At 41.0% G+C, this 26908-nt stretch overlaps 1 protein-coding gene across 1 annotated transcript in view; it reads right to left on the reverse strand.

Moving 5' to 3' along the window:
- Window positions 1–2586: 2586 nt before the first annotated feature.
- The window catches only part of FNIP1 (folliculin interacting protein 1), a 117431-nt gene continuing 93109 nt past the window's right edge, over window positions 2587–26908 (reverse strand). The window contains exons 12-18 of the mRNA XM_015429539.1: window positions 16795–16941; window positions 14194–14363; window positions 11725–13153; window positions 10643–10811; window positions 8106–8303; window positions 6187–6302; window positions 2587–4066 (exon numbers count right to left, since the gene is read on the reverse strand). Of these exons, the coding sequence (XP_015285025.1) occupies window positions 3988–4066; window positions 6187–6302; window positions 8106–8303; window positions 10643–10811; window positions 11725–13153; window positions 14194–14363; window positions 16795–16941 (2308 nt within the window). The 3' untranslated portion in view covers window positions 2587–3987. The remainder of the gene's footprint in view (window positions 4067–6186; window positions 6303–8105; window positions 8304–10642; window positions 10812–11724; window positions 13154–14193; window positions 14364–16794; window positions 16942–26908) is intronic.

Below are 26908 nucleotides of genomic sequence, written 5' to 3' on the forward strand. Positions count from 1 at the left end.
CATTTAAATAGTTTCAGCCTTAAAATTAAGACATATTAATGGATGTTGGGAATATTGCAAAATCAAAAAGATTAGTTCTGTACATACATTATTGTGAAAAGCATGAAACATTAAGAGGTAAACACTACAAGTGCTGTTATAGTTCCCTTAAAAAAATAAAAATCCAAACAATCAGGTGTCTGTACCACAAAACTGCACGTACCATAAACAAGTATTAGTCACAGGAAAGCGTGCCATCATGCTACAGTGTGCTTTGAACAGGGACCATTCCAGCAACACCATATTAGGACTATCAGAAGAATTTACTCCCTTTTTCTTTTAAATAAACCCAGCGCTCAGACATTTGCATCGTGGTGGCTGAGTGATTATCTAATGCCCTTTGGAGGCAACTCTGTGGGTTGAATCCAGTGCAAAGTTTCCCATTGCACAAGTGTTCTTGCACATACAGACACACAAGAAAAAGATCTTAGTAGCTATTTGCACCAAGTCAAACTTATTGTATCCCCACTTACATTTCCACTTGCACACAATCTTGTGCTACCAATTTCTATAATGTACAGGGAGCAAAGCCCTTGATACTGCACAACATTGTGCCCAAGAAAAACTGCATTGTCCATTTATATTTCCATTTGCACATCACTGGTTCCAAGCCAATGTCTTGAAAAAACTGATCAAGTTGCCCTGCTGATCCTATCAGCCACTGCGCTGCAGCAAATAAGTAAGTGGGATTGGGCTCAGCAGCTTGAGTTGACATTACTGCGACAGTAATGGCTACCATTCCTTGAGACAGCATAACAGCCATGCACAAAGCTGTCACAGAGCACCAACCAAATGTGATGGGTAGGAGACAACTCCTTGAAGTACACTCAGAAACATAAAAGGGATGAGTAATATCATTGTGATGCCTGAAATTATTTAATAAACAGGATTAAATTGAGAGGGATCACAGTGTAATGGTAAATCTGATTCCACATAAAATCAATTTTAGTGTTTCAAACTTTGTTTGCACATTGAGCAACTGATTTGCTGTGTCAGCATGGGAATACTTGAAGCCTTCTATTACTGAAATCTTTGCACTGGAAGAAAAAGGTATATAAAATGTTCAGGACAATGATTATTTGTAGGACAGTGTTTCTGAAAGTCAAGCTGACAATCCCTACTTTAGGTTTATACAAGAGCCAGCATGTATATATGAACCCTTTTGGAAAAAGAAAGTATGCAACAACACAAACCAGGTACCTTTAGATCACAGGAAAAAAAGCCTTTTCTCTGCAGCAGTCAGTACTGATTTTTATTTACTGATGAGACTTCCAACCACACTGTTCATATTTAACTCAGGTGAAAATTTACCCTCTTGCCATTTCAGAATAGCCACATGGCTATTTTCATGTATTTCTTTTTATCAAAATACGGTGCTAAATTCAAGATATGGCAGGGCCGAAAATAGTGAAGAGAAGAGCCCTATGTGCTCAGAGAGCTCAACTGGTTATAGTGGCAGTGGAGTCCTATGCACATATGGAGCTCTTGGGCACAGCAATTTGCTACAGTTTCATGCACAATTAATATCCCACTGCAGCAAACCCTTTCACTGTGCTGCTAGAAAAACTTTTGCAGGGAAATCAACCACTGCTCTTGTATCCAATCTAGTATTCTCACATTTGTTCACCAGAGGAATGGCCTGATTTGCAAAGGGACTTACTACAGGTGTAGCAGGGGGAATTTGAAGGCTGTAGCATTTTCAACAATGAAAGTGACATCAGGCCATGTACTAAATTGCTGGGGGGGGGGGACAAGAACAACAACAATGGAGGCTCCATCCAAGGGAAAAAAATAAAACAGTTAAAATGTTATGACATGATGGGGCACTACTACAGAAGACAGGGTAGCCTTATTCAAGTGCTGCACATTAAAAACAGCAACAACAAGGCTACTGAACTTTTTAAAAAAACAGCCTACACAAGCACTCATGCAGTAGAGAAACTTTGAAAGTGCTAATAAATATATAAATAATGGAAATTAAACCCTTTAAAACAAAAAAGCCAAAAAATGCATGGGGTATAGGGAGGATCATGACCCAATGGGTGTGAAAGTTGCCCACAAGAGGTTCAGAGACAATGGTGTTGCTATCAGGAAGTACAAACTGCTTTCACCCTTTAGCATTATGATGCAAGTACCAAATTCCCAGCAGTGTTACTACGACCTGTAGAGACAACAACTGTAGCCCTCCAGAACTAAAGAGGTTCAAATGTGCTGTCATCCCACTCTCTCTCTCACACATTCTCGCTCCCCCCACAAAAATAATATTAATAATGAAATGTCTGTATGATCCCTGATCAATGTACAGCATAGTTGGTGTTATCTTAGTGAATTAAGGAATATCTACCTTTTCTTTTCATTGTGTGTCAATCTATGAAATTCAGAACACTAAATATTAAAGAAATTAATGACAAACATAGCCAATGATGCTTTGCTAGATGCTGGGGAAAACAAGAAAAACTCTCTAATGCCGTGTCCCATATAAACTGAGGTAGTAAACCTTGTTCAGAACAATAATCGTTCCATCTGCTGTACGTATTTTTTTATAACTGATAGGTCCCTCATCAGCAATCTGACAACACCAAGATTGGCACATGGGGGGAAATACGGAACGTGAGTTGGAACAGCTTTTTTTTTTTTAAGTCTGTTCTTCAGAAACAGGTCAGGAGGGAAAGACTAGGATCACGTGGGTAGTGTGTCTAAAAAGATGCTGATGCAGCTGTTGTAATGGTGTGAAAGCAGAGCCAGCTTCAGATTCTCTAATTACAAAGGCCTTTCTTTAAAAAGACCCCCCCCCCCAATTACCTGAGTAATCAGGTATTTTTTCAAACTCTCCAACCTATTGCAATCTTGGTTATTTTTGCAAATGCATTCACATATTTTCTTCATGGAAACTGCCTACAAAAAGCAGGTAAACTATGAGATAAAACCAATGGGCACAGTCCAAAGAAATGGAGGCATTCTTAAGTCTGACTTAAACCAATGGGAAGCATGCCTCTACAGGGCAGAATCATGACAATCGATCGACTTCAATCGGCTTAGGCTCTGCATAGGATTGCACTATTAAGGACCTAAAACTTGGGGGTTTCAAAGTAACTTGAGGGTACCTATCTTTCTCTGAACTGCAACTAAAACAGGACACAATAAAGACACACAAATGTATGATTCTTTTTTCAAAATCAAAACGAACAAGACGCTGTATACAAATGCCAGTTGATATTCTAACCTTTTTGTTTGTTTTGTTTTCTGTATCGGCCTCAGAACCACATTGAAAGCAAAGGATCAGTTACATAGCCAGCCTTATGGAGACCTGACAAACATGTCTTAGCTAGTACTCCCAGGACTGCCCCCATTTTAAAAGGACCAATTTCTACAAGCACATTTCTGAGCATTAGTAGGGTACTCTGGCCCTTTTAAATGTCCATCCCAAGGTCTTCAGCTTTTGAATGCAGGAATAGTCAGAGCTGCTACAAATAACTGTAGCTTGATGGTTATTTATTTTAAATGCTCGCCCAATTGGTACCAAGTCACTCCCAAGCCAGCTGGACTTGCTCTCTTGTACAAACAGTAACAGCACTGCGTAGGGTCATAGGAAGCCGTTCCTCCTTGCATTCCCAGATTTGAACAGCATGGCATTATATCCATTTTTGCAGTTCTGCTCAAACCGTCTGGAGTCCTTCAAGCTCTAGCATCTCCTCCAATGATCTGAACCTCTGGTCTTAATTTTTTCCTTCTTTTCAAAAGAATGGCCAAGACAGAAGGGGTGGGAGGGGAGACTCCATTTGTTTGCACAATATAGATTCGGTTGCAGAGGCACACAAGTCAGCTAAAGCAAGCTGTTCGGTTCATTTGCCTGCAGGCACGAAGGAGCCTGGACAAGAGTGGTTTATGTCTGCTTCCTTGTCTTCCCGTTTTATAAAAAGGAAGTTATTGTCCGTGCCCTTTGGTATTTTAGAGCAGAATCTGGGCAACATATGGAGAATGAGTGCTGGCTACAGCTGCCAGTAAAGGGAGGTCACTGGATTCAATCCTAAAAGAAAGAAAGAGAAGCATTTTCACAACTTCAAAATCATCAAGGTTCACTGACACTTTAGAAATATGCTTTCTGATGTTGAAGGTCCCTGCACTTAACCTATTAAAATTATCAACAGTTGTGCATTAAACAAACTAAATAAAATAAATAAAATAATAATAATAACCAACAGAGCTTTGAGCTGTCAGACTGTAAATATACTACTGAAACTATACACATTTCTCTGATAAAGAGCATAGCCATCTCTTTCATATACATGTGCCCCATTGGCTTTGTCATAAACTGTATCCCCCCCCCCCCCGGCCCACTCGTCTGGTTACAGGCCTTCATGACTAAAGTGTTCACTGCTTTAAGCTTTTCAGGTACTGCAAACTGAGTGAACTGAACAAGACACTTCCAACAGATCAAAATGTTAGGTTTACATGTAGAATGAGTTCCAAAAATTAGATGTCAGTAGACAAGCTCCAAATAGAGAAGAAAGATGAGCCAGGAAAGTAGGTACTTTTTAATCGTGATTTTATATTCTTCTGTATCGTTTTTGGGATTAGCCAGTATCAGAAACAGCATACTGGATATTTATTTATTTATTTGCTGTCAAGTCACAGTTTATGGCGACCCCATTGGGTTTTCAAGGCAAGAGACATTCAGAGGTGGTTTGCCATTGCCCCCCTCTGCATATTGACCGAGGTATTCCTTGGCGGTCTCCTATCTAAGTACTAACCAGATTTGACCCAGTTTAGCATCTGAAATCTGATGAGATCAGGCTAGCCTGGGCTACCCAGGTCAGAGTATACTGGACTGGACAATAGATACATCAAAAAGAGAATTCACTCTTCTCTCTATTGGACCAACACGCTAGGAGCTATTGCTCTTGAAATACAGATCTCCTTGCCCAAAGGATATAAACAGGCTTGGCCAACAGCTGCTGATCTCAGAGCTCTTTGTCCCCTGTGAATCCTACTATGCAAGAGAAGGCTTGACTTGGTTGGTGGGCCTGCAATTTGAGACTTACAGCCTGATACATGCTAATCAGAATTAAGAGCCACTGAGTTTGATGCATGTAAATGTGAATAGGGGCCATGCTAAACATGGTGCTGGGGATCCACAAAGATGAAGCAACTCCTACTTTAATAAGAGAGTGTTTGATATGGACCAAGGCCATGGCATTTTTAAAATGCCTTCCCCTATGATACAAATTCCTTGATTAAAATTTTCCTCAGCTGCTTTTAGGGGAAAATACTGATGCCTGTATTGTGCCTATCTTTATTCCCCTAAAAAGGTATAAACAGGCCAGAGCCCCCAATTTTAAACAGGCAAATAGTGGGTTGGATCCTATGGAAACTTTCTGATGGGGGGGGGGATTTTCACTGATTTTTCTCTTCCACTGCAAACCTTTGTCATATTATTCCTGGTGGAATATTTTGGGCTGCAGTGGGGGAGGGGAAGGGAGGAAAATCTGTCCCACATACGGAAATCTTTTACATTAGCAAAATCCATGGGATCCAAGCTAGTGCAAGGGGAGACTTAAAACACCCTTCTCCCAGTACCACAGACCCAATCCATGTTGGGTTCCCCTTCCAGCTAAGTTACATGCGATCTGAAGAGAAACCAGTTACATGTTAGAGGGATCCAATGTAGTTTGACCCAGGATTCTCACCTTAGTCTGTGATCCTGAACATAACTCAAAAGGCTTACTTCCTAACAAACATTTAGCAACTGTATGTACATTGTGTGACTGTTCAGTGGTTTAATTTTAAAGCTTTTCATACTTTGTTTCTTGATAAATTCTGAAACTTGCTTTGAGACATAAGAAAAGAGTAGCATAGAAACAGTAATAAACACTGCCTATGTGTTCATCAAAGAGTTGGATTACTGAAAGCGCTTCATCGATGGACACTTTGGAGATGTTCAGTCTTCCTATATCAGCAAAGTCTGACAAAATCTTACTAACCCTATAGCAGTTTCCACAAGTACAGCCTGGATAGCCAGGATACTCTTACTGCATAAAGAATCATAGAATTAAAAAGTTGGTAGGGACCTAAAGAGCATCCAGTACAACCCCATGCAACATGCAGGATGACCTAAAGCAAAGAAGGGAGAACGAAATGAGATCATACCCCAGTACCACACCCAGCTCCTTGACAGGGACTCGCATCTGGCCTTTGAGATATTCAGACAACATTTTGCTCTTGAAATACAGCTCCTGCAATCGATCTTCCAAGTGCATGACACACTGGGGGGGTGGGGGGGAATGAAGAAACAATGCTGTCAAAAACAAAACAGTCTCCAACTGCAGTCAAAGACCATGGGGTAGCAAATTATAGTCCACCCAAGCGTGCTGCCTTTTTTTAGGTCAGCAGGGTAAATATTTTCATATGCCCTCTGGTAAGTATGTTTGGGTTTCTTTTGTGAAAATAAGCTAGAAGAAAGAGGAACTCCAGGAAAGGAAAAGACAATCTGGGTCAAAGCACATCTATGTAAATGAAAAACAAAAAGGATTCAAAATGGCTATGATTGGTTGTTACAGGATATAACAACAGCTGCATAACAACAGGCACCTATGGCTTGTGTTTTTACCAAATACTCCATAACCTTACTGCTTGCATAGCTCTCTATATAAGTAAGGCTGAGTAGAAACACAGAGGGACATGTTTTCAACGGGGTCCTATTTTGTGGGGACAGAACATGTTTGTCCAATCAGAGTGATGACAAGAAGCATCGCCCTCACTCTTGATGGCTTTGTATTATCATCACATAGCTCAATACAATGGGGCTGCGGTGGCTCAAATGGTTAAGACGCTGAACTGCAGGCTGTGGAAGGTCAGTAGTTCAGCAGTTCGAGACCCGGATGCCGCATGATGGAGTGAGCTCCCATCTCTAGTTCCAGCTCCTGCCAACCTAGCAGTTCGAAAGCAAGAAATTGCAAGTAGATAAATAGGTACCACTTCGGTGGGAAGGTAACAGCATTCCGTGCACCTTGGTGTTTAGTCATGCCGGCCACATGACCACGGAAACGTCTTCGGACAGCGCTGGCTCTTCGGCTTTGAAACGGAGATGAGCACCGCAACCCTAGAGTCGGATTCGACTGGCTTTCGAGCAAGGGAACCTTTACCTTTACCTAGCTCAATACAATTGGCCATATGATGATGTTGCATCATTAGATTTCCTATGTGCATTCTTACACATCAGAATCAGCTAAGGATCAGCTAAGGAAAAACCCATATAATGACAAACAACAACAGAAAATCAATGCCAATACTGCAAACTGGCAAAAGAAGGACAAAAGTATGAGTAGGCAGCAAATTGTGTTCAAAAATATAACCAGGATGAGGGTTCTGAAACTTTCTACTACCCATCATACTCCCATCTCTCCACCCTCACAATGAAACAGACATGGGGCACCTACATGGGCTTTTCGAAAATCAATTCTGTATACATAAAATCAAGGCAAATAAAAACAAAGCATGTAAATTACTTTGAATGTTTATCAGATCTACAGCATAACTGATGATCTCTGATTTGCAGAAATGCTGTCAGCTAACTATGCAGTACTTGGTGGGTTGGATCCAATGGAGTGTTTCTGTGTATGGGAGTCTTTTCGACCATTACTTTCTCACCTCCCCAACACACAATGCTGTTCCTTGTCTCCCAGGAACAGCATTTCAGGGCCCATTCAGGCTGCAGCTTGTGGAAAAAATCATGCTCCACAAGAAGATATCCTTGAAGCCAAGTCCTACAGAAATGAACAGAGGTTGCAAAACAGAGCTCTTCTGCCAGAGTGCACCCAAAGGTCCTGAGTTTTAGTACACTTGGAAATGAGTTCTACTGAACTCAATGAGACTTATTTCCCCATCAATACATTTGGAATTGAGTGAAAATGATGTACATTTTGGTCAACTATGCTGAATTAAGAGCTACAGAACAAACTTTACACAAATCTGTTAAGGTGGGTTTTTTTGCCAGAAAGTTATTCAATTAACTTCATACTGAGATTTGAGTCAAGCCTGAAACATTTTAGACAAACCCTGGTACTTACAAAATTTGGAGATAAATTATGCTTATAAAGCTGGAGAGTGGAATGAAGCAGGTTGGAGACAAGGTTCGAAACTAACACATCTTTCCCGAGTTTATTATCAGTTGTCCGTCTCTGACTACTGGCCACTTGCACCGTCCATTTATCAGTGTCTGCGATAATGCAGACAGCTTCTGCAATTGGTTCATCAAGAACAGGGTGCTAAAAGGCAAACAAGAAACATGGGATTTTAACAAGATAAAACTCTGAAATCAAAAGACATTGAGCTGGATCCAAAATACCCTTGTGCAAGGGGATCCAGCAATTCCCACTCAAAATGCTTCCCCCACCTCCACTGTTCCTGAAGTCGCCCCAGCTTTTTGAGTATTGTGCAGAGGCTGTAGAAAGCAGGGAGAAGTGAAAAATAGATTCCTTCCATAAGTGAAGCCCATCTTCTGGTTCTTTGGACCTAACTGGTTGTTTCTAAGCATGAATGAGATTTGATAATAGTTTTTGAAAGTGCAGCTTTAGAATAAAAACTTGGAAAAGTTCAGCTGTTTGGTAAAAGCACTGTCATATATGCTTCACGCGACGCCCTAGCTCTACTGAAAACAATAACTAAACTCTTAATGCATTCACTGCAGCCAAGAGCCAGGACTGAACAACACAACTAACTCTGTAGGTCCCCCATAGAGTCAGCTTCTGACTTGTGTTTATGAAACAGACCCCCACACTACACAGCCAAACCATTTCTGATATAATTTGAAAAGCAAGGCATGACAGGGCATCACTGGGGTTAAAAAAGGGAAGAGGAGTGCATTTGTCCTTGATACATACATATGATGCCAATTCTTACTGGTACCAATGAAAACAGACATAAAGATTTTTTTTAAAAGCTCAAATTTTGCCTACAATGCAAATAAGAACTAGATCGCTATGATTTGACCCACCTAAAGCAACATTGCTTGTTTCTCTTTTGAGGTTTTTTTTTTGCTCACTTAACTGCATATATTTATGCCTTATCAGAGGAAATAATTTTTCTATTTAGCTGTAAATTGTTCAGCATGTGCATGGCTTATGCACAAAGACCAGCAGGGGGAGCAAAGGACAAGCTCTTTTCAAATAGAGGCTTTAAATGCTTTCAGCTGCATTACTTAAAAAAGGAAAAGTATGGAAAAGATTACAGTAACCTCAACTTCCCAAATAATTACTTAACTGCTGTTTGACAGCTGCTTTCAAATATGCTCTTTATACTGCTCCTATTCCTTCTAGGTACTTGAAGTGAAATGATAGTCTGGGGAAAATGGTCTTCCTACTTTGGCATATAAAGGAACAGAAACTGTTTATTGTAACGAAAAAGCCATAGAACTCCTAGAAAGTAATATTAGTTGCTTTGTTCTGAGTAATTTTGATCTGAAAACCATGCTGGATATAAGAAACTTTGGAGGCACAGACATTTAGGCAAATAATTGATCTTAAAGACCAACTGCATTATTATTTTTAACCTCTCTGTAATGACAACAGTGTCTTCGGTGATGGTAATGGCCACCTTTTTCTAGGGTACATTCCCTTGTTGGATCTGATAAAAGTCCCCTTAATCTGATTCTGTTTCTAACAGTCAAAATGCCCCTGAGAGCTCAGGAGCATGGTACAAAGGTGGTGATCATCCTTTTACTTTCCCCACTATCTGGTGCTCTCAGGAAGGGAAGTTCTATTTAACAACCACGGCTAAATTGTAACTAGATGTCTAAATGGTAAACTGTATCTGTTACAAAGCATGAAGGCCATTAATTACAAACAGCTTCCTAGCAAACTTTTGACTTTGGAGAATCTTAGCCATTATGTTAAGAGGCAGGGTATGTGGTGGTTATCAGATTGGATGAGAATCTGGGTGACCCAGGTTTGAATCCCCATTCTGCCATGGCAGCTTGCTGGGTGACCTTGGCTAAGTGACATATGCTCAGCCTAACTTCCCTCATAGGGCTGTTGTGAGGATCAAATGGGGGAGAAGAGAATGATATAAGGTGTTTTGGGTCCCTACTGGAGAGAAAGGTGGGGGTATAAATATATATTAATGGCTCAGAAGTCTGAATGCTAAAAATGTATTGGCCCTGGTTCAAAGAAAATCCCAACTGAATTGGGTTAGTTACAACTAATTTATTCCACTTATTTCAAAGGCACTTAAAGCACAAATAGTCTTCTGTGGGTTGGGGTGTTGTGTTTCAAAACCTTATCTAATTAAATCAACTATTGATATTTTTGCTGGTCTGGTTTACCCCACTACCTTGGAAAACTGTAAACAACCTGCCCATATTTTTTAAAAGGTTAACTGTGACAGATCAAATGTTGCACAACACATAATTGATCCGTGATCTTCCATCTGAAATACTGGAAAGGTGTTTTATACCTACGATTCAATAAATTGGCTTACTGAGATTATGGGAATTATGCACATTTAATATAGCATCAGCTTCACAGCTATTCCAGTAGGTTTAGAGAAATATTCCCTTTTGCCGACGGGTCAAAGACATAATTCATGTGTTGGATATAGTTTAAATTACCTGCACAGCATGCGACAAATCTGACATCAAACAGTGTTTCAGTTTCTCATCACTTCCTACTCCTTGCAAAACAAAGTCAGGTACGTAAGATGAACAGTAGCCACCTAGCAAGGACCTTCCAAAATTGGCAATACTGGGCTGGACAGAGTTCACTTCAATTAATTTTGACCTGAAAGAAAGGCATAACATGGGCATGTATACTACAACTAGGACTGATTTCTCTCTCCTTCAGTGAAATCCTATTGGGCACAACCTAGTGAACGGTTAGGGCACACTTAAATCCACTGGCTTCAATGGGACCTCATCATGCTGACCATCAACCCGTATGCTGGATTGCACAGTCAATTGTTGAGCTACCTGTAGAAAGGTGCTTTAAAAGGACACTTTCAGTTCAAAAACAATTTAAAGTATGAAAAGTGTAAACAGGGGTCATTTCCTGCAGGAGCGCACAGGAGCGGAGCTCCGGCAGTAAAGAGCCCAGGGGGCGGGCACATGCAAGAAGCCCCACCCCCTGCTCCCAGCAGCCCCGGGCCACGAGGAGCAAGAAGCAGCCAGGTAAGTTGCAGTGGGTGTTTCCGTATGGCTGGATTGCACAGTCAATTGATGAGCTATCTGTAGAAAGGTGCTTCAAAAGGACACTTTCAGTTCAGAAACAGCTTAAAGTATGTAAAGTGTAAATATATGGATTTGTGCTGAAATTAATAATTGTAACACCTTTTTTTTCCTCAGTCAAGTGCCTTTCTTTTAATAGCCTTTCTTAAATTAGCATGATACCTCTCAAAGTGAGAAAGGTAACTGGAGCCTCTTAAGTTGCAACCTCAGTAAAATAAGCATCTCTTACATTGCTGCATCTCTGAAATTACTGTCTTGAAAAAAGCCCAGCTGAAATAATCAATGATATATCATTTACACGAGGAAAACATAGTATTTTCTCTGTACAATCTTATCTGGTACTCACTCAACAAGCACAAACTAAATTTCCATCCACAGATGCCATTCTTAGCTATTAAATCAGAAGACACCATTTTGTAGGAAGGTAAAGAATAAAATACATTTGTCCAAGTGCTAATTTCCCCACCTACCCAGGAAAAGGTATCTCCTCTTCTTCAGCCCACTCCTCTTGCTCTGCCCCATAATAGTTACTGTTTGTTCTGACCGCATCATGAACTGCATCTTCGCTTTCACTGTCACCAAGGGCACTATCTGAACTCTCATTTCTTGGAATGTCCCAATCCACACCTGGGTCAGCCTTTTTTTCTGCATTCTCTCTGTCCCCATGGGGGATACATATAGAGTTTTTGTCTCTTTGGTCCTGCTCTGCAAAGCAGTTTTTGCACGTCTCTTGACGCACAGATTCCATAAATTTACAAAATTCACTGGAGGGGTTGTGGTTCTTTATACACAGTTTTCGGAGAAATTCTAAGCTACGGCTGGGGTCTAGAATGTCTGTTGTTGCTTTTAATGGAATATCGTCAATAGTCCTGGTTTCAATGGAATTCTCCTCAGTAAAATATTCATCAAGCAGACTCACACTCTCCTCATTGTAAGGATTCCAACTCTGAAGCTTACTGGTAGTCCGAGGAAATGCTTCAGAACTATTAAAGTCTCTTTTTTGGTCCTCAAGGGTTTGACTTGCTTCACAGTTCCGGTCAGCAGTCACCCCTTCTTCAGTCTCTATCTGGTTGTTGTGGCTAGCCATTTGCTCTGCTATTGCTTGACTTCGGACCTCAATATCTGAATCAGGAGACATGGAATCTCCAATGAGGAAAGTCACCTTTGTCTGAGCCTCAGCTGTACTGCAAGGAATTGCATCGGATGAGATTTTATCAGGTGGTTTCTTCTCTACCACTGACTTTGCCGATTTCCTTACTTCCGCAGGCTCATTATCAGAATCCATCAATTCTTCTTCTTTCCATGACCCACTCGTTGATTCTAGTCTGGGCCCTGCCAATTTGCACGTTTCAACTGATGCAGACCCTGTGAAGACCACTTTCTCTAACTTCATATCAAAGCAAGAGGTTGCCATCTCTTTGCACTGCTTCACATCAGTGGTACTTTCTCGGAAGTCTGCAGGTACTGCCCTGTTTTCACCTGAAGCAACTTCACTCTCTACTTCTGGGGTTTCTGGAGGATCATCTCTCTCCTGTGCTGAAGCATCCTCTGTATTTTGACCAGGGTTAAGTGGGCACTTGCAGTATTTACAGCTGCAGTTAGACGTTCTCGCTTCTTCAGACTCATTAAGGGATAAATTGATTCTGTTCTTGTGCATTGTAACCAGAACATACTCAGACTCCTCTACTTCCCCTTTCTCTAAGGTAGTGGTGATAACTGTGCCAGGCATCACTATGGCCTCATCTTCTCCATTTTCCAGAAGATGAGTTTCTTGCAACTCAGAGCATCGTATGAAGTAAGTGAGGAAATACAGCAGACGTTGCACAAGATCTTGCCTTTTGCCAACCACAACGGCTTTTGATAGTCTCACAGGTGATCCAATAGCTCCATACAAGTCTCCTAGAGGGTAACAAAATGAAAACAGCATGCTAATTACACAACAGGCAAGAAATCTAGCATCATTCCCTAAATTTGAAATAGAAAATGGAGTGTACCAACACATACTTGATTTAAAAAACAAAGCACAAACGACAATGGTAGTTTCCAGTTTAATGCCTTTAATTTGAGATCAAATGGAATTTGGAAGAAGGGCACAGGTGGCCAGAACAGTAATCATATTTGGAACTATTTTTGAGTGCATATCCTAATATTATTTACTTGGCGACTTCCAAGGAATACCAGGGTTGTGATGCGGAGGCAAGCAATGGCAAACTACCTCTGAAACATTTCTTGCCTCAAAAACAAGTCTAGATTGCCACCTAGTGGTGCATAGTGCTAAAGAGCTAGAACTTCTGGCTGCCAGACAATCTTAGGATCTCTTGGCTATACTACCCACAATGGCATACGATAATAATAATAATTATTTACTTGGAAGCACATTCTATTGAAACCTGTGCCGCCTATGGCTAAGTAAGTGTTTAGGATCAGGATGCTTGTCAAACAAAAAAGGTTGCTTTATCCATTTTAACAGATACAAAAGGGACCATTTTCACCTTTGCCACTAGCTCTGGCTTTCTTCTGTCCCCATCACTGCCACATCTCACCCGTGACACTAACTTGCCTTTCCTCTTCACCATCCAAGCCATTATACATAAGCCAATAAGCCATGTTGCTGTGAGGTTCAAATGAAAGGTGGGAAATGACCACCACATACATATGCTGCTCTGAGATACCTTGTGGAAAGGTGGGAAATTAATGAAGAGGCTCTATTCATATCTTGGTTATTTGACTTCATTGTTCGGTAAAATAATTTACTGGGACGATAATTTCTTGCACTGTTTTCCTTCTTTCGCCACATTTCTTCTTCATCGGTTTTCCTGTTATAGTAATGAATCCTTTGTTCTTGGAACAAATAACTAACGGTGAAGTCTTTAACAGTGCAGTCCCCACTGACTTCAGCTGACTTAGAACAGTAACTATTAAGGTGGTTTCAAACATACCTAACTGCGCCCATAATGGATTGTATGGATGAGTCTTGGCCAACATGTCCACACTCTGTGAGGAATGCTTTTCTAGAAAGATTTTGATAGGTGGCTGGCCATTTGGCATAACAGTTGGGACCCAGGCCAAGTGGTTTGTCAAAATTGCAGTCAGAAGAGCTGGTAAAAATCTGAAGAATGAAAAATAAACTCTGTCACTTTAACTGATTTTCTATACGATTACAACAACATGCTCTGTATATTTTATATGCAAGCTATTTCATAAAGGGATGATAAATATTTAACATACACCCTAAAACGTGTAAGACACCCCCTACTTCAGGTATGATCCCAACTCCTATATTTAGAGCTTTTCATTCACTGCCATGAAGGGAATGCCATTATGAATGAAAGTATTGCCTTTGTGACAGAAGAGAGAGGGAAGTTTGCATCATGTCACTGAAAGGGGACATAGCTTCCACACAAAAGCATCAATTTCCATATGGGTAAACAACAACAAATATCAGTAGCATCCATTCTAGGTTTTAGAATCTGCTGGTGTATGCTCACTCCGGAAGACAGTCAGATTAAAGAATTGATGGTTCTGTGGAAGTTAGGCCTGACTGTGCTGAACACTGAAACAGTGTCCTTTTGGAACCTGGCCATAACACTGCACATTTTACAATGGCTGAGAAAATATAGTTAACATCTGGTGATATGCAGCTGGTGATCTCCTAGCATCTGGTTTCAGTACCATTTTGGAGCCTTGAGGGCTTTTGTCTCTGGTTTTCTGTTTTGTTCAAGTACATTATTCCATCAGTCAGCCATCAGATTTCATTCGCCCAAAGTCTAAAAAGGAAGCTAGAGTTCTGAGATTTCTATTTAAAATGCTATATTAAATGATGTTAGATATGGGTATGCCACAATTTTGACATAAATAGGTCAAAACATTCCAGGAATACTCTAATTAATATTTTTAGAACTTGAGATGAATGTTATTCGTCACTTCAAACACAATTTTACATTGCTGAGAATGTGAATTCAGTATCAGACAGCTGCCATTTCCAGTGCTTCTACAGTATCCTTAAGATCCCAATCAAGCAAAACGTGTGGTCTCCAGTTAGATTAATGGATTAACAAGAATCTGACATGCTACCAAACTGTCATTAAGCGTTTTCAAGAGCAGTCTGAATTAATTTATATACATATTTCTAGTGAACGTTTGCATTAGGCAGACCAAACCAGATGTCTTCTGGAGAGTTCTGTGAATAGATCTCCCAGAGCTTTTCTTCTGATTCAGCTCAGGACTATAAGGTTCCCTTGCTCGAAAGCCAGTCGAATCCGGCTCTAGGGTTGCGGTGCTCATCTCCGTTTCAAAGCCGAAGAGCCAGCGCTGTCTGAAGACGTTTCCGTGGTCATGTGGCCGGCATGACTAAACACCAAGGCGCACAGAATGCTGTTACCTTCCCACCGAAGTGGTACCTATTTATCTACTTGCAATTTCTTGCTTTCGAACTGCTAGGTTGGCAGGAGCTGGAACTAGAGACAGGAGCTCACTCATCATGCGGCACCCGGGTCTTGAACCTTCCACAGCCTGCAGTTCAGCGTCTTAACCACTTGAGCCACCGCAGCTCCACCGCAGCAGTAAACATACAGGTGCCCATATGAGTATCTGCCTGTTTCTAATCTTTAGCTCTCCCTGGTACTGTTTCCTGTCTAGAAAACTGCATGGGTGGAAGGCTGAAATCCCACAGCACCCCTTGTGCTGTAGTCCCAATATGAATCGGGGCTCTTCATGCCTACTGTTTTTTAAAAAAAAAAAGTGGGGGGGTGTCATTCATAGAACTCCTAGCGTTCCATCTGGTTTGGCTCTCAGTTATAAGAAATCAGGGTGGTCACTTTTCAGTGCAATTTGAGCAACAAGGGCAAGGTGCTCTGCACAGAAGGACTGGAAGCAGTCCACGGAAATGAATTGTTGTATTTAAGAAAATATTGAAGATTTCATCTAGCTTTCATTAAGCACCATACAGGCACGATCCTTCGCTCCTGTTCTCCCCACCCTTTTTCTTTCTTTTGGATCTTCACACTCTTTTTTGGAGCGTCGACAAGACCCTCCTGCTTCTCCAGCAGGACCAGTAAGACTGGGGAATTCCCAGGGGACAGGCCCAGCTGGATCGATTTCAAAGAAGAGGAGCCATATCCCCACAAGTGAGGACTGCTGCACTCCTAGGACCACCAAAGATTATATTTGGACCCCAATATATGACATCTTCTCTTTCATTCATGAGGTTTGTCGCTTTTTACAGGGGTAAGGCACTTGTTATGTTTATGGATAGTTTGCTTTAGTTAGCAATAACTTCTCTTACTACTTTAGTTCAAAAGGCTGCCCTCCACATATCACACACTCTGTCATCACTTGCACTTCCCTTCTTATAAAGTGGTTCTTTGTAATTATTGCTATTAAGAACTATTGTTCTTAAACGGGAACCCGGAGGGGGTATTTGCAAATAACATGCTTCATTCCTTTCTTTTTTTAAAGATTAGTAGTTCATCTCAGACAGCATGTAGATCTTTTATATTAAAAGAGTTAACACAAAACAAAAAAAGAAAGGAATACTGTACTGGTTCTTGGATGCCTGTTCCATTAAGAAAGTAAATTCCTTCATAAAGCGATGGCACAGCTGGTTCTTCTCAGACGCTCCTGACATCATAGTAAGCCACACAGGTTCTGCAATCCGTGGCATGGTATAGAGATTACAAATGGTGGTTCTAAATGGAAATAAAAAGCAGAAAAAGAGGTTGCATTACCATGTCGCAGTATGTCAGAACAAACCTCTGTCTGTGATGGGCACAAGCCTCTCTTGTTCTCATGGTTATTCCCTCTGTTTCCATTCATAAACTGTGTGAGTTGGTTTCAGATTTCCTTCCCACAAACCAGGATTTGATATGGGGAGCAGATAATTTGGAATCCCTGCTTCTGAAATGAAACAAAGTCCAGTTTGCCCAGGTGCCTACACTTGCACATCAAACTGGCAAACTGGAGTTTGAAAAACGGTTTCACAAATGAGAGAGCCTTCCATTGTGCTCCATGAAGAAACAGGGCATAGAGGAAAGAGAGTGGAGCAGACAAGCTGTGTTTGTGACCATAATGAGCAAGAACGGGTTTATTGTAGTGTCTGAATACACCATATACTTCCAAAGTTACACCAAAGGTAGTAGAATTTAAACAAAGAGTATTTCAGTTAATTAATCAAATTCACTGTACATTTAGGTATTTGTTACATCTGAACCTTGCAACTCCTTCTACTCAAACATGAGAGCAGCAGTTTATTCTTACAACAATCCTGTAAGATAGGTTAGGCTGAGAGAGAAAGTGGATGTAGACTACTGACTTTTGTGGGAAATGGAAAGATGCTTATTTGCTTCTTGAAAATGGATGAAAATTCAGTAACATAGATGAACTCAGCATTGCAATATTCTGTATGGGCTGTTACTCCAGATCTAGTTACCAACTAATCCTGTTTCTTGTCTTTGTAGCCTGCTTGTTGGCTTCTCAGAATTATCTGGTTGGCTGTTGCTAGAAATAGGATGTTGGTCTGGACAGACCATTGGTCTAATCCAGCAGACTCTTCTTGTGTTCCACAAATACATACAGTATTTATTCAGATGGAAGACTAGTTCCTCCCCCCCCCTCCCGCAGGTATGCCATCAAAAAGGGGGTTGTCTTACGTTCACATATTTGTGTAAAATTTTTAAGGGGGTCGTCTTACATTCAGGGTCATCTTCCTCTCGAGTAAATATGGCATAATTTATATAACATTAGCACAGAATCACAACTAAGTTGGTGAATGTTGGCTCCAGAGGGGCAGGAGCTATATTAGGGATTGGATAGATGCAGGGATATTTTTGGGCAGGAACGCACAGGAACAAAGGAGTTCCTGCTACAAAAAAGCCCTGGGTTTTGACAACAAACAAGGTAAACAGAATAACAAGCAAAAGGTGGGTGTGGCTGGATAACCACACCTCTGGTAACATGGGGGTGTGGCCTAATGTGCTAATGACCTGTGCTGTCAGGGGTGTGGCCTAATATGCTAATGAGTTTCTGCTGCTGTGGCTTATTATGCTAATGAGTTCCTGCTGGGCTTTTTCTACAAAAAGAGCCCTGGATAGATGTATTAAAATATTGATAGAACGTATATGGGGGATATGTATAAAACTTGGTCACTCTGGGGAGGGGAAGCTTTTTGCAGCACCTTTAAGACCAACACATTTATTGCGAGTCAGAGCTCACTTTCCCAAATGTATGAAGTGTTACATTGAGCTGGCAGAGATATTTATACCCAGTTAAAGTAGGATGCATCTGGAGAGTCTCAATACATAAAACTAGGTTCATTCTACTTTGCTAATCCAGCAGCAGTTGGGAGTAGTCCACACAAACACTGAGAAAATAATTTACTCTTTTAACTAAATTTTCTTGTCATCTGTTCCCTGCAATTTAATATCCTTTTCTGGGAAACAAGGTCTTCTAGCCTCTTTGTAATAACTCCATGCCCCATCCCCTCAAGCCACCTTTCTACTGTCTGTATCTTTATTTGTTATATTTGATGGAGCAAACTAGCATAGCCTCTTCTGTGGGAAGGAATTATGGACAACAGGAACTCCTGGAAGCACATGCTCTTACCAAACGACCAGCCTGGCTTCAGTCTTTAGCACAAACTCCCCAAAGGTTTTCACTTTTTTAGCACTACTATCCTGGCTCCCCCGAGACAGATGAACCTATATTTTTTCCAGACCCTGCAATTCATAGTACAACAGTTATCTTTCACTCTTAGTGTTGTGTCTGCTCTTCATGGTCACTGAGGCAAGTAAACAACTAACGGGGTAACTTTCCATATGAACTCCTCCACTCCACTTGTCATTCAAAGGCTCTAGTAGTGCTAGCTCCAAGGCAGCACAACCGGCAAGGCAGAATTAGAGCAGGGAAAGGGATGAGTTACAGTGATTTCTTTTTTCATTTCAGAAACATGCCAAAGCTGAAGAGCAAAAGTGAGCTGCCAGAAAAATCAGTGGTAACAAGAACGGAACCGGTGCACTATCACAACACACACAACAGTCATTCTTCAGGAGTTTGATTGCCACAACGAGGACACATTTCCCTAATCATGAAAACATTGATCAACACATGCACAGAAAATGTGATTCCTGGGAACAGATGACCTAGCTATGAGCACCCTTTCAACCACTGTTCAGGATAGCAGCTGCACATTCCTTTAGAACAAAGAATGTCTAGTCATGCTGGGTGAAAGGATCAGTGTATGGCTGTGGATGACCTACAAGTAAAGTTGCCAGACCAGACCTAGCAACTGGCAGGAGCTTGGGGAACTGGGAGATGTGGGGCACCAGCATTGGGTACTCTGTGACATCACTTCCATGGAAGGCTCAGCAACCTTACCTACAAGGTCACAGAAACCTGCAGTTCCCCCCTTAAGCTTGGGACTCAGATGACTCCTTTTATACTATTGCAATTTACCCTACGAGTTGGGGGTTGGAGTGGGAATCAGACAAAAACACAGAATTAACATTTACCCCCTGGGTTCCATCCACTGAATTGACGAAGGGGCACAAATGAGAGATGCTATAGGTTAGTGACCTTCCTAAGAGCACTTAAAACTGAATCCCAGATATGCATCATGGAGGTTCTGTCTCTTTTAAATGCCTGAGACACGAAACAAACTGAAGCCGCTGGGTTCTCTTTAGCAAAAACAGAGTCAAAGTAAGCCGTTCAGTTCGAGTAAGATTGGGGGAGGGGAGGAAACAGTTTCTGTTCTCATACCAAGATATTAAACTATTTGTTTTCGTTGAAAGGCTAGCTTGGGTCTTGTGACTCGTTATTTACTATTCTGGTAACCCTGGCTGCATCTGCAACTGATAGTGTTTCCTCAGAGAGAGATCAGATTCCACTGGCTGCCCGCCAGCAGGCATGTGACTGCGGCACAGGGAACCCTCAATGCCAGACGTGTAAGTAATTGCACAGAATGCTCGGGCGAGGATTAACTGCCTTTCAGCCAGGCAAATGGAGTAAAGCCTGCCTTTCAATTCTCCCCTAACGTTCTCTTGAGCAACACACATACACAAACTGGCATGCAGATATTACCCACCCCCCATTTTAAAGACTAAATTCTAGTCTAGTCATTATTCAAGGTCTGAAACAAGCCCCCTCCCATACGTAACAGAACCAACGCCCTCGCTCAGACATTTTAACTTCCGTAATTCTTTATCTACATCAGCATCTTAAAGGAGATGGGAAATTTCACTCGAAATGAGTCTTTTCCTGAGACGGTTCCAGTAAATGAATATAAAACAGAAAAGTGCTTACAGGAGAATAAAGGTTTGCCAAAGACTTTACAGGTATATGCGTTTCCAGCAGAGCATTAAAAGTGAGCCTGTTGAACAGCTTAGTGAAGATACAAAAAAAATACATTTAAAATGTCTGTCAGCTATAAAGCTCTGGTCTTTACTCAGAGCAAAGAGGTGAGTTCTGGGTTCAGCTTCACGATATGCCTTTGATTCAGCCTCTTCATTGCTAGTGAAGTAGGGCTTTTACATCTGCAAACTAGTTTCCTTGGAACAATATCCAAATTCAGATTTATTCAGCTTGGGTATTTATGTGAGATTTGACTTGCTTTGAATTGCTTCTCTAGTTCAAAATTGATTAGAACACCTAAGTATGTTTTAAAGCAAAATTCACATAGTCACCCTCTACTGCAGTGCTAGTCATCTGTTAAACTCCCTTGTTAGATGAGGAAGAGAACCAGATCCCTGAATTAGCTTGCTAAATAGTGAAGCACCACCTATCCGCCCCAGAAACAGAGTATGGAATGCTCACTCCCCCTTTTCCATGTGCACTGATGGGAGAGCCACAAACAAACCAAAAAGCTGTTTCTACCCCGCACTAATATTTAGAAGATACTGCTTCTGAAATCGTTGCTGCTAGAAGGCACTGATGGACCTGTCCTTCATAAATTTGTCTAACCCTGTTTTAAAGCTAATTAAACTAGCTACCACCACAGCAACCTGTGGCAGTTAAATTTTACAAGTTAATTACCCTTTTTGTCTACTCTAAATCTACTGCCCAGTTACCTCATTGAGTGCCTGCAAGCTCTAGTGTGGGAGAAGGGGGGGAAAGCTCTCTCTCTAGACACCTTCTGTACCCCATGTATAATTTTGTAAATTCTATTTCTCCACACACACCAGCAGCCCCACAAGCTACTGGACCATTCAGAAACATGCTACCCCTCCTCTCTAACCTTCCAGCTTTCATTACAAAACAAGAAGCTATCCATTTTCATTGTGGAGACATAAGGGAAAATCTACATCCATAAAATAAAATACCAAAAGGCTGGACCTGAATTAGTTAACCCCTTACTGACCAAATCTATTCTGAAATAAGACGATTATGTGGCTCCCTCTTTTGTTTGCATTGAGAAATTTGCGTCTGGAGTCTATAGGGCCATGGATGGGGGGCAGAACACTCAGTTTTGCTCAGCCAGATCTTTAGTACTTGTAAGGTGCCTTGCTGTAACTTGCCTGTATAAAAGAAGTTATCCCCCTGATCATGTGCAGAATCTCTTACTCACCAGTGAATAAGCATGGTCAAGTTCCTCTCTTCATCCCCCCCTGCCCTCCCCCCCAATCTCCCATATGGGTAAAAGGACAGAAAAAGCATAATGCTCAAGAAGATTTAAACTTCAGACCTTTCACTACAGAAAAAGAAACACTTCCCAGCAAATAGGCTAGAGGGGCATAACATCCAGGCTGCCCCTTCAGCCCCATTACATCTTGATATAAAAAGATGAATCCTCTGAGAGAGTATGAATAAATTAGAACCAAGAATAACCCCTTCTGCAAGACTACAAAGACTGCAACTACACACAGTTATTAGGGGACACTTTCTACCATGGATGGAGTGATCTGCAGTCAGGACTGCAACTATAGGACTGTATTTGTTTCCCAGAGATTAACAAACATATTGAAACTAGAATAAAAATAAATAGGGTTGATATTTTTAAAATTTTCTTGATAATGCCATTATTTTTATGCTGCTCAGAATTCATTTCCCCCTTTCCTTGTTCTTCAGATTACCTTGGAAGTAGATGCAAGGATGTGCAACAAGGTCTTTTTTCCTTTTTCCTTTTGGTGCTGTTCTGAAAGAGTCTTTGAAAAATGCTGTGGCACCTTCCTAAACAATGGGTCACATTGCATGGCTGATCTTTTAAAAAATAAACCTCTCCCTCAGCAATGGTGCACTTTGCTATAGAGCATCTGCATAAGAAGTGCCAAGGTCTTCTGCAGTGTTGTCTGCAATGCTGTCTGCCATTTTTGCCTATTTTCCTCTCTAAAATGAATGCCACAAGGATGTTATTCAGAGGCATAATCAGCATTCATGCACTTAGCTGGCCCTCAAATGCTTGAGGGCAACTAAGCACACATGCAACCAAGGTTGCTATTTTATAAAGCACACTGAAAATATGCCAGCAACCTGCACAGAACTGTAAGCCTCTTCAGGGCTAATTATTAAAACCATTAGTAGTTTTTGTTTTTTTAAATAAACCAAAATGATATGTAGGTTTCCAACCTGGTGAAACTCTCTGCCGAATAACAACCATACCCTGTGGACTTGATGCAGTTCCACAGAGCCTGCAAGGTGAGATGTTCTGCCAGGCATTTGGTTGAGGATGGCAATGGTCACACATCCTCTGGCACTCCTACTCCTCCCCCCATGAGGCAGTGGCACTGTTGGAATTGTTTTAGCGCCATCTTTTAGGCTAATTTAGTGTGTTTTTACTGTTTTAAATTGCTTTTATTATATATGTTATGAATTCACTATGTTGTACACTGCCTTGGGCCCTGCCTTGGCAGGGGGAGGGCAGTCTAAAATCTAACTAAATAACTAAAGAAATAATGTGCAAGGAAAGCCTGTAATGCAATACCATACTAGCAAGGAATTACTTCTGAGCAGTAAACACTTTCAGATTGGAACTCTGATGGAAAATCACCCATTGTTTCTGATTTGGTAGGTTCACAACAGCAGGTGTTTCTTGGTGCACGCTGGAGTAGAATTCAAGGGGTCAGGTTCAAGCTGCTCTTAGCCATCACACTAATAGTGCCATCCTAAGTACAGTTAGATCCTTCTACGCCCATTTACTGATGACAAGGTTTGGAGGACTCGAAAGCTTGTACAGCATGCTGTGCTATTTTGGTTGGTTCTCAATAAAAGGTATTAAACATAGATTTTGTTTTTGGACTGTGCTGTGGACCAACATGGCAACCTATTTTTCATCTGCATGGCATGGCACTGGTAACTGGCTTAACCCTAGTTAGGGGTATGTGCTTTTTATGCAGAGGAGCAATATTCCCTTTCATTTTCCCTCAGCATGTAAAATGGTTTTGTGAATGCATATTTTTCACATTTTGGAGCTTTCCTAAATCATCCCACTCACTAATTTGTCTCAGTCCAAATTCATGCATATTACCATGTCATAATCTCAGGGATAGTTTTTTAAAGCAAAAATTAAAAGAGCAAAAGAATATTACATGAGCAAGTTTTGAACCTGGGAGGCATATTCTTTTTTTAACTAGGCATATGTAAAACAGAATAGTTTAGGAGGGCGTTTCATAAAATGAATAAGGTTCTATTCTAATTCATCTCTGTGGAATTTAAGGCAGTCTTCATTGTACAGATTATACCGCGTTTATTGTACTGTTTTCTAATTTTGTAATTCATCTTTATGACATAGTTTATTGTAAGTAAAACGTTTCGCTCCATTGTTCTCCATGCTTTGTAATTCTTGCTTTATTGCCCATATTATACTGTGTTTTTAGTGCGATGTTCTCTATTCTGTTGGTTGCATGTTATTATACTGTTCTTACTGTTCTGTTTTTAATTAAAATCTACCTATAAATGAAATGAATACATAAGTAAACTTCACAAACTGGGTCAGCACTAAGAGAGCAGTTAGATGGACAAGTTCTGTATCTACTCGGTTAAACATATGTGCATTCTAGTCCTCATTGTTGCCTTTTCCAGTTGATCTTAAAATAAGGTAAGAGTACCTCTGGAACTTGTAGGCCTTGAACAATAGCTATATGAAAAGTTTGGTCAGCAGAATCAATAGAAGATCTTGATCTCTGCTGCGGGACCATTTCCCAAAGCTCCACACAGGTCTGCCTATGTATGTGTGCGCATATGCGTGTATGTCCACATACGCATATTCCACATACACAGTAAGGTAATGACTGCAAAGGTCTGTTTCCTAGCAGAACATTTTAGACAGCATGAGACAGAAAAACACCTTGATTGGACTCTATGGTGGAGCACACAAAATGAAACAACTATTTCATGTTGCATACTTGTATCCCAAGAAACAATCCTATTTGTTAATTATTGGGAAACATACAGATAATGACAGAAGAAATTATCAAAGGGGATTAGAATTGGATAACAGTTACTATGCCTGGTCTACAGAACTCCTCTACAGTAACAAATATTTAACATAAATGAGTGATCACATTTTTATCTTGCTCAAGCAGATGGATCAACTGACCTCTTACGATAGGATACTGAATCTTCCATTGGTTTAAACTGAGAATGACCACATCTGAAGAACCAAAATGGATTATTCTATTGCAAGTAACGGTGATATTTCAAATGTCATGAATAGTGCAAGTACTGGAATGTTTCATTTGCCTTCTTTTAAGATGAAGACCCTTGCATAGCACAGAAACAGGTACACAGTTTCTCCTGTAGGGTGTAAATTTATCACAACACAAACTGTGGCAATCCTGTTTAATTCCAGTCTTTGGCCTCTTTCTGTACAAAAAGGGTGTGTGTGTGAAAGAGGAGCAACCAGCTTCTCCTGCTTCATATATTACCTTCTACATGACAATTTTCAACAATAAATCCCCACTCAGAAAAGAGATTTAACAGAGAAAACATCTTGGTAACTTTTCCTCTTCTACAAATTAACATCCTTGGTTAAAAAGTAAAATCACCCAAAGGTAGTTTCAACTTTGATGAAAATAATCTGGATTTCAGGCAACTAGTTGTGCGGCCGCAGAATAATATTTACTGCACCATGGAAACACAGCATAAAACTGCAAGTGAACACAAACATACTCTCCTCACAAATTATGCAATCATGCCATGTGAATTGCCACTGTTTACAATGCATTTAAAGACCTACATCTGTCAGTTGTACGCTATAAAGCTGAGTGGTTTTCTTCTTTCTTTCTAAGACTTTTTAAAACTTCATTTATTACTGTTGCTCCACAGGGCACAAAACCTAGTCCGGATGAATTATGGAACAGGACCAAAAAGGAGACACAGTCAGTACTGTTCCTTCTAGAGACACAAAGGGAAGGAAAGGCCCTTGAAGCTCATTTCCCCCATGCCAAATTGCTACTGCAGAACTATCCAAACTGACAGCTGTCTGCCTTGGCTGTCTACCACACACTGGTAGCAGAATGGATAATACTAATAGCACAATGCACTACAGATATGTACCTCCAAGCCCTTCAGACCTTCTCACCCTTAATCCTGATTATAATCAGCCATCCATACTAAATTCCACACAATGTTCTTCATGGAAAGCAACCAAACAAATTGGCAAGCAAGACCTTTTTTCTGTCTCCTGACATGGCTTATAAGTGTGACCTTCAGATTTCCACAGACAAGTCTCCAGTCTCTGCTGTCAAACTCAGTGAGAGATTTCTCTACAGTATCTCAAAGCAGAGGTTTAGGATAAAGGGATTCCACGTCATGCTGGATTGAGTGTTTGTCAGTGCCTACTGAGTCAGATCTTATACTCTGTTGCTTCATTTGCAGAAATTATTCCTCTTCCCAACTGCTGGCTGGCTATGAAAAAGAGAGCTGGAGAAATCTGTCCAGGAGCCTCTTCAAAGGGAGGTAGCAGATGCCACCTTGAGCCAACTCTTACAATTGCCTATCCAGATTTCCTGACTCCTAAATTGCCAAGGCTAGATATCCCAACTGTTTGTAGTTAAAGGGGACAATGACCAACCATCGGTGCTTTGGTGGATTCAGCAAAAGGAACTGGAATAAGTTAGTAAGTGAAGCTAGAAAGACATCCAGGAATAACCTTCCCACTATGAAGAGGCAGCTAAAGAACAGAAGGACATTGCTGAAACAGAGGACAGTCTAACTGATCCTTTAGCTGACAGTTTCCTAGTCTCTTACAAGGGAAGAAGAAAAGTAGGTTTTTTATAACCTGTTTTCCTCTACCTTAAGGAGACTCAAAGCAGCTTACAATTCCATTCCTTTCCTCTCCCTAGGGGTGTGCATTCAGCATAAACAGAGCTGAAAAAATACCCAACTGGTATTTTTTGAGAATTACTTAAGCTGAATACAGATTTAGGGAATCTGATTGGCTACCTGTATAGCTGAACCCAAATAAAAGCCAATTTTTTTCCTGCTTTTATTCTGGGATATTCAGCTACACCAAGGATCAGCTGGGGCGATGGGAGCTAAGAGCTCCACACTGCCTTGGCTGGGGCTGGCTCCTCTTACAGCTCAGTTTAAACCAAGCTGCAAGAGGAGCCAGCCCAGGATCGGCTGGAGCAGCTGGAGCTGAGAGCTGCACGCAGATTTTGGGGCCAGCGTCTCCTCCAGCACGGTTTAAGCAGCACCACTGCAGCAGCCCTCCCAGCCAGGTTTGCA

Source organism: Gekko japonicus, unplaced genomic scaffold (genome assembly GCF_001447785.1).
Source record: "Gekko japonicus isolate JY-2015 unplaced genomic scaffold, Gekko_japonicus_V1.1 scaffold304, whole genome shotgun sequence".
Taxonomy (NCBI): domain Eukaryota; kingdom Metazoa; phylum Chordata; class Lepidosauria; order Squamata; family Gekkonidae; genus Gekko; species Gekko japonicus.